This window comes from Leucoraja erinacea, chromosome 8 (assembly GCF_028641065.1).
Source record: "Leucoraja erinacea ecotype New England chromosome 8, Leri_hhj_1, whole genome shotgun sequence".
In the NCBI taxonomy this organism is placed as follows: Eukaryota; Metazoa; Chordata; class Chondrichthyes; order Rajiformes; family Rajidae; genus Leucoraja; species Leucoraja erinaceus.
This window is the reverse complement of record NC_073384.1, coordinates 38,161,772-38,170,220: the sequence shown is the minus strand read 5'-3', so window position 1 is coordinate 38,170,220 and position 8,449 is coordinate 38,161,772. Positions and strand designations below refer to the sequence as shown.

The following is an 8,449-nucleotide window of genomic DNA, read 5'->3' as shown; positions in this document are numbered from 1 at the left end:
TGATACAGATTGCAGAATATATCTGCAAGGAATCGACAAATCCCTTCACTGCTGAGGATGGAGGATATCCTTCCTGTTCCCTCGGTGTACGTTTAAAATCTCGTGATCACTTTACTGTCAACGTCCAATTTAGCAGTATTGGTGCCACAATTACCTCGGTAGAATAATTAATATCATAATTTTTTAAACTTTAGAGATACAGCGCATAAACATGCACTTCAGCCCACCGAGTCCACGCCGACCAGTGTCACCCTGTGCACTAACCTACATACCAAGGACAATTTTACAACTTACCAAAGCCAATTTACCTACAAGCCTGCACGTCTTTGGAATGTGGGTGGAGACCGGAGCACCCGGAGAAAACCCATGCGGCCACAGGTAGAATGTACAAACTCTTTATACACAGCACCCGTGGTCAGGATCGAACCCGGGTTTTTGGTGCTGCAAGGCAGCAACTCTACCGTTGTGCCCCTGTGTCGCCCGACTCTATCTACTCAATACATATTTCCCCATGTGTAAGTGACAGTAGATTGGCACTTTTTCAAATATGGCAAAAAGTTAATTACAAATTTATGTGCACCCCATATTTAGAAACATTTCGGCACCTGTAGCATCCAGCCTATGGCCACTTGATAGATTAACTTTTGCAGGTGTCATTCAGAAAACATTTTGACTTATGAAATTGCTGAAAACTAACTGTAAAAAAGCCGTTCCTCATTGAATCTCCAGTTAATTCCCTGAGAAAGAATCCCGCTGTCTGAAGGCTGCTTCAACTCAAACACTTATCAGTTAGTAGAGAAAAAAACTGAATGAAACAAACGCCAAAACATTGGTCTGCTATTTTCACCACAAATTCATGGTTTATTGATCAAAAATAATTAGTTAGCAGAGAATTTTAAATTTCTGCAATTCCTTCATTACCAAATATGTGTCTTGACTCTTCATATCTTCGCAGGTGGATGACTATCTCTGAACATTTGGCTTCTGTTATTTTCCACATCGCGAAGAAGTACTGCAAAGCAAGGGGAAAACACATACACACGTCTTTAATAATTCACTTTTCTCAAGAAAGGCTCGACTTTGGCATCATTGCATCAGGTCTATTCTCTTAAATGCTACTTACGCTCCACGTGGCAGGCTGCTCTGGAAGGCTAGATCGCATGGGATCGAAGGATAGCTGAATGGATAGCAAATTGGCTCCATGGAAGGAAACAGAGGGTGATATGGTTTTGCAGATAGTGAAGATGGTTGTGGAAAATTGCAGCAGGATTTGGATCAATTGGCCAGGTGGGCGGAGGAATGGTTGATGGAATTTAATACAGAAAAGTGTGAGGTGTTGCATTTTGGGAGGTCGAACAAGAGCAAAACCTGCACAGTATATGGTAGGCCTCTGGGTAGTGTTGTAGAGCAAAGGGATCTAGGAAGATGCATGGTTCCTTGAAAGTCGAGTCACATGTATTGTAGATAAGGTGTCAAAAAGGCTTTTTGGCACTTTGGCCTTCATCTGTCAGAGTATTGAGTATAGAAGATGGGAGGTCATGTTGCATTTGTATAAGACACTGGTGAGATCGCATTTAGAATATTGTGTTCAGTTCTGGGCACCATGGTATAGGAAAGATATTGTCAAGCTTGAAAGGGTTCAGAAATGATTTACGAGGATGTTGCCAGGACTAGAGGGTGTGAGCTACAGGGAGAAATTGAGTAAGCTGGGTCTCTATTCCATGGAGCGCAGGAAGATGAGGGGAGATCTTATAGAGGGATATAAAATCACGAGAAGAATAGATTGGGTGGATGCACAGAGTTTTTGCCCAGAATAGAGGAATCAAGGACTAGAGGACATAAGTTCAAGGTGAAGGGGAAAAGACTGAATAGGAATCTGAGAGTTAACTTTTTTACACAAAGGGTGGTGGGTGTATGGAACAAGCTGCCAGAGGAGGTAGTTGAGGCTGGGATTATCCCATCGTTTAAGAAACTGTTAGACAGGTACACAGTAAGTACAGGTTTGGAGGGATATGGACCAAGCGTAGGCAAGTGGGACTAGTGTAGCTGGGACATTGTTTGCCGCTGAAAGTTGCAACACGAGTAGATAGAGTGGTAAAGCATGCTTGCTTTCATCAGTCGGGGCACTGAATATGAAAGTCAGTTTGTCATGTTGCAGCTTTGTAAAACTTTGATTAGGCTACATTTGGGACATTATGTGCAGTTCTCGTCACCTCATTACAGGAAGGATCTGGAGGCTTTGGAGAAGGGATTCTCTAGAATGTTGCCTGAATTGGAGACTATATACTACAGAGATTGGACAAACTTGGATTGTTTTCTCTGGAGTATCAGAGGCTGAGAGGTGACTTAATAGAAGTATATAAAATGATGAAAGGCAGAGAGTCAGATTCTTTCTCCCAGGATCGAAATGTCAAATGCTAGATAGCACGGCTTTAAGGTGAGAGGAGGAAAGTTTAAAGGTCGGCAACCTACGGCCCTTCGGACGAATGCGGCCCGTAACCCGAAACCTCCGGCCCGCAGGCGTATTTTTTTCCCTGTAATCATCCGGCCCGCAGACTTCCGTCATCTCCGGTACCTCTCGAGCCAGAGTTTGCTGCGCCCAAGCGTGGTGATGCAAGGACACAAGGAGGCCTGCGCTAGGGGCCACAATGGTGGAGACAGTGAGCGCAGCCGCACACCTTCTGTGTCTGGGCTTCACTGTCGGTATCGGGGTTGTCAATAGGCCGGGGACGAGTGAGTATGAGTATTTGAGCCACTGCCTTCAGGACAGAGCCAAGGTAATAGTCCGTGGGTGCTCCATGTTCGTGAGCACGCGTAACTAGGGGCGAGTGCTCTGGGTGGCGTCCTCGAAGGGGCAGGATCTATGTGAACACGTGATTTGTTGCCTGCCATCCGGGGCGGGATGGGGTCGGGATCCATGTGTACCAAGAAATTGTGTGTCCCCTGTCCCCCTCATGTTTTGATAGCGATTTCCGTGCCTTGGAACAGTGAGCGCAATATCATTGGGCTAAAGGCCCTGTTCCATTTGCTGCATTACCTATGTTCTATGTTCTAAGAGTAGCCATTTGATTGTTCCTACAATAACATGTTCATAAACTCTAGGAGCAGAATTAGACCATTTGACCCATCGAGTTTACTTCACCATTCAATCATGGCTGATCCATCTTTTCTTCTCAAACCCATTCTCCTGCCTTCTCCCCATAACCCCTGACATGTTATGGTATCAAGTAGAGGGCAGGCTATTTTAGATCATGCAATGTGTAGCAAGACAGGAGTAATCTATGAACCCAAACACATAATAAATGATGCACGCGAAAAGTTTGACCGCGGCATGAAGAATTCCAAAAAATCAGCTTGGGGGTGAGATATTTAAGTTCTCAATTAGTGTTGTTTCTCAGGACCAACAGCCTTAGCAGAGGAGGAGCCAGAACAGTTTTAAAGTTCACGAGCAGGTAAGTGTGTCCTGTTTTTCAGGACTGACAGCCACATCCACAGAAAGTTTGTCCAGCTGCTGTTCCTCTTAGAAAGCATGGATCGGTTGGACAGGCTGAGGAGCATACAGGAGGCAGAGAGGGTTTATGAACAGGAGTTACAGTACATGGCCACACTAAATGTTTAATCAGAGAGAGGGGTGACCACCAGGAGAGGCAGGTAGTGCAGACGTCTCCTGTGGCTATCTCCCCCCCACTGTCTTATTTTAGTGTTTTTGAGGGTGATGGCCTGTCAGGGGCAAGTAGTGGGAGCAAAAGACACAAAGTGCCACCAGATAATTACAGGCCAGTGTGTATTACATTAAAGGGAGGGAACCAATTAGAATTACAAATTCTAAGGGGGCAGTGTTTATCTTCAGTGGGAAAAGTGGAAATTGATCTGCAATATAGAGGCCCAAGAGATTGCAGATGCTGGCATCTGGAGTAAAACAAACGAGAGGCTGGAGGAACTCAGTGGGTCAGGCAGGGAAACGGACAAGGGGCCAAATCTCATTTCAGTCAGTCGTGCAGCATAGAAACAGGCCCATTTAACCCAACCCATACAAAATCATGAGAGGAGTACATCAGGTAGACACACAGAGTCTCATGCCCAGAGTAGGGGAATCGAGAACCAGAGGGCATAGGTTTAAAGTGAGGGGGGAAAGATTTAATGGGAACCCGAGGGGTAACATTTTTACACAAAGGGTGCTGGGTATATGGAACAAGCTGCTGGAGGAGCTGGAGGTAGTTGAGGCAGATACTATCGCAACACTGAAGAAACATTTAGACAGATACATGGACAGGACATGTTTAGAGGGATAAGGGTTAAACGCAGGCAGGTGGGGCTAGTGTAGATGGGACATGTTGACAGGTGTGGGCAAATTGGCCTAAAGGACCTATTTCCACTCTGTAAGACTCTATAACTCATCTATGCCGAGCAAGATGCCCATTTAAGCTAGTCCCATGTGCCCGCGTTTGGCCATTATCCCACTTATTAATCCCTTAATTCGGGAAAAAACAGTATGAGAAATCCAGTTTCACAAATTTTATTGTGTGTTTTGAAGAGCTAATCGGGCATATCAGTGAGTGCAGGATTCATATTGTCTGCATGGACTCAGGAAAGCATATTTTTTAATATAAGGTTGTGCGTGGCGGGCTGGAGCCAATGAGATCCAGAGCAAGCTGGCAAAGTAGACCCAAACTTGGCATAGTAGGAGTAGGAGTGTGGAACAAATTGAACGAGGAATTAAAGCAATGTACAAACATGAATCATTTTAAAATGATATATTAAAAAATAATTTTCAAGGGGTACCGGAGGGGATGGTTGACAAGTGGGGGTTAATGTTTGTCTATTGCTTTACAATTGTTTACTTATGTTTGGTTATTTCATATATGAAGTTTGTATGTGTATAATAGTTGTATGTATATATATGTCTGTAGGTATTTTGGGAAATTGCCTGGGGTAGTATTATTATTAATTAATTGATTTTTAAATATGGTAGAAGTGTTGGGGAAAAGGGGTGAGATTTAATAAGTTATTCTTCTTCTCACTCCTTTTCGAGCTTGTACAGACACAGAGTTGGACATTGGAAATTTGCTTTTTGTTCTTTTCATTGCTTGTAAATATTGATTGTAATGTCCAATTGTTTGATAATTTCGATTTTGTTACTATTAATGTCTTTAATGTCTTTACTTGTTCGGAATAAGAAAAAAAACAAAAAAAACAAACAAACTTGGCATAGAGATAGGAGGCGGAGCGTGTTGGGAGTGGGTTATTTTTCTGATTGGAATGTATGAGCAATTGTGTACTCCAGGGATCAGCATAGAGGCCTTTGATATTTGTGATATACATTAATGACGGATGTGAATGTTGAAGGTATGATAAGGTAGTTTGCAAATGATACGAAAAGTGGTATTTTGTAGATAGCGAGGAAGGCTGTCTAAGACTACAGTATGATATAGATCAGCTGGAAGGTTGGGTGGAACAATGGCAAATTGAATTTAATCCTGAGAAATATAACCATATAACCATATAACAATTACAGCACGGAAACAGGCCATCTCGGCCCTACAAGTCCGTGCCAAACAACTTTTTTTTCCCTTAGTCCCACCCGCCTGCACTCATACCATAACCCTCCATTCCCTTCTCATCCATATGCCTATCCAATTTATTTTTAAATGATACAAACGAACCTGCCTCCACCACTTCCACTGGAAGCTCATTCCACACCGCTACCACTCTCTGAGTAAAGAACTCCCTCCTTTCTTAAAATGCATATCTCCAGATTCAGGGACAGTTTCTTCCCAGCTGTTATCAGGCAACTGAACCATCCTATCACCATCTAGAGTGTGGTCCTGACCTATTCTTTTCTCCTAGAGATGCTGCCTGACCCGCTGAGTTACTCCAGTATTTTGTGTTCATCTTTGGCGTAAATAAGCATCTGCAGTTCCTACCTACCCATTCTCCTGCCTATCTCTCTCTCTCTCTCTCTATACCCTTTGATGCTCTTTCCCAAAGACGCGGGTCCCGCTGAGTTTTTATTAATCATTTTTGCACTATTGTTTGTTCATTCTCTTCAATGTTCTAAATATCCTAACAGAAAAATCCATCAACTTAGTTTAAATACATCCACGGCTCTAGTTATTCAATTTGCTGGGGCACTGGTCCCAGCCCGACTCTAGGGAAGCCCAAACCAATGCAACAGCTCCCCTTTTTTGCCAATTTTGGATGCCCCATGCAGAGAAATCTATGTCACTCACTGGTCTCGAGCCGCTTTTTTATCACATTTATCCTGTGCCAAAATTTACATGGTACCGTAACTAAACAGAATTGTTAAAGACCAGGTACTTACTGTCCAACATGGTCCTTCCCAAAATTTTCTTCTCTATCGTTTTCTTTACCTCTCCCATCAGCCAAGGCAGGAACACATTCTCCACATCTAATAAAGAGCCAAGAGTGTTTTATTGTCATGTGTTCCAAAACAGAACAATGAAATTCTTACTCGCAGAAGCTTTACAGGTTTGTAAACATAGTATTCAGTAAAAATGAAGTTATGTACAGCATGTTAGCAGGTACAGAAACAAACCCCAGAGATTAAGAAAATACTTAGTAACACTTAAAAGACACAACTAAAGTGATTATTTGAAATTTGTGTACTTTCACCCGAGGTAAAAATTTAGATGGGCTTTCTCTCAAAGCGTCAGCATTACACTGTCTTATCAGATGCAAGAAGTGAAATATTGGAAGTGGCACACCTTTTTGTACCACTTTTAGCCTTAGGGCATTAAACGCTGCACATTCATCCTTATCTCCCACGTTGGTGAAGGACATCATAATTCACTAATGAATGCAAATTAAAAATATCACTGGCAAAAATTGGGGCTGCACAATGGCGCAGCGGTAGAGTGGCTGGCTTACAGCGCTAGAGACCTGCATTCAATCTTGACCTCGGGTGCTGTCTGAACGGAATTTGTACGTTCTTTACTGTGATTACGTGGATGTCCTCGTGGTGCTGTAGTCTCCTCCCGCATCCCAAAGAAATGCGAGTTTATAGGTTAATTGGCTTCTCTAAAATTGTAAATTGCCCCTAGTATGTGGGATAGTACTAGTGCATGGGATGATTGCTGGTCATTGCTGACAGAGTGGGCTGAAGGGCCTATTTCCACACTATATCTATAAAATGTCTAAAATAAAATGAATAAATGATCAGGAGGAAGAGTGGTACATGAAGGATATTTCAGTTTTAAGAATGCAGATAATCCCTCAAGGTGTATATCCTTTTATTTTTATATATTGAGAAAAAAATATAAAACATTCTCTCAATATTTTATTTAGAGAGAATAAAAGATTGATTATTCTCCTGATTTCTGAACTGAACATTTGCAGGTGGATTTGCATTAAAATTTACAGCATTCTGATGGCTTGGTTGTGATTATGTATAGTCTTTTCTTTGACTGGACAGCACCCAAACACTGTACCTTGTTACATGTGACAATAATAAATTAAACATTAGAGCAGTGGGACAAGTCAAGATGCTGAGAGAATGGGTGCCCGAGGAGTAAGGGGATAGACCAAAGGGAAAACTAATGCACAGCCTAAATCCATTTCAACTGTGTTATTGCAAAGCTTTATATAATTGCAAAATAAATCAAGGACAAACCTCTCTCCACTGGGTCGTAGAAGTAACCATTATCCCGAAGCGTACTGAAGACTATGGGGATTAGATCAGCCAGGTAATTCTGGGCAAATGCACGTGCCGCAATCTTATCTGCAGTTTCTTTCTCTTTGTTCAACACATCTTGTTGTTGTATCATACGATGTTTCTGTAAAATACAACAATGTGAAAGTGAAAACTCTAATGCAGGTCCACCACCGATTTTACGGCACCCATGGTTCCAGAGCTTAGTCGGATTATCAACAGAGATCACAGCTTCCGAGAGGAGTTGAATGCTACTGGAACGATCAGCCTAGGCTGACGGGGGGGGCAAGATACCAGCCGCAAAGTCGGCCTCGGAAGTTGGCTATGGGAACAGATCTGTCTGCTCCGACTGTGCCGGAGTTCCAGGGCCCTTAGCTGCAGGGGAAAAATCTGACTCGCAAAATCGGATGTTCGGCCACAGAAGTTGGCAACGGGAACGGATCTGCCGGCTCCAGCAAGGCCATAGTTCCAGCCGCAGACATTCCGGTGAGGTCGAGATCAGCCCACTCACCCAGTCTAGGCGCAAAATTCTGGTGAGGGGAGACTTCCGGAGGTGGGATTTTGTAATCTTGTGTGGATTACAGGAGGTGCCGGACCATCAGATGCCGGAAAATCAATGGTTTTCCGGACCTGCAATGAATGTGGGAAATAAAGGGAATGATATTTGTCAGGGTTATCTGAATTTTTACAAATATTTTGTGAAGTTTAGTGGCATAACGTGGCAAGGTGATCTCACAATACTGGGGCATAGATTTACATCATAATTCCCTGATATTGCCA

The 8,449-nt window shown here is 43.0% G+C and overlaps 1 protein-coding gene across 1 annotated transcript in view; it reads right to left on the bottom strand.

Moving 5' to 3' along the window:
• Positions 1-835: 835 nt before the first annotated feature.
• rsph3 (radial spoke head 3) overlaps positions 836-8,449 on the bottom strand; it is a 30,171-nt gene continuing 22,557 nt past the window's right edge. Inside the window, exons 6-8 of the mRNA XM_055639512.1 lie at positions 7,631-7,793; positions 6,323-6,409; positions 836-1,012 (exon numbers count right to left, since the gene is read on the bottom strand). Of these exons, the coding sequence (XP_055495487.1) occupies positions 942-1,012; positions 6,323-6,409; positions 7,631-7,793 (321 nt within the window). The 3' untranslated portion in view covers positions 836-941. The remainder of the gene's footprint in view (positions 1,013-6,322; positions 6,410-7,630; positions 7,794-8,449) is intronic.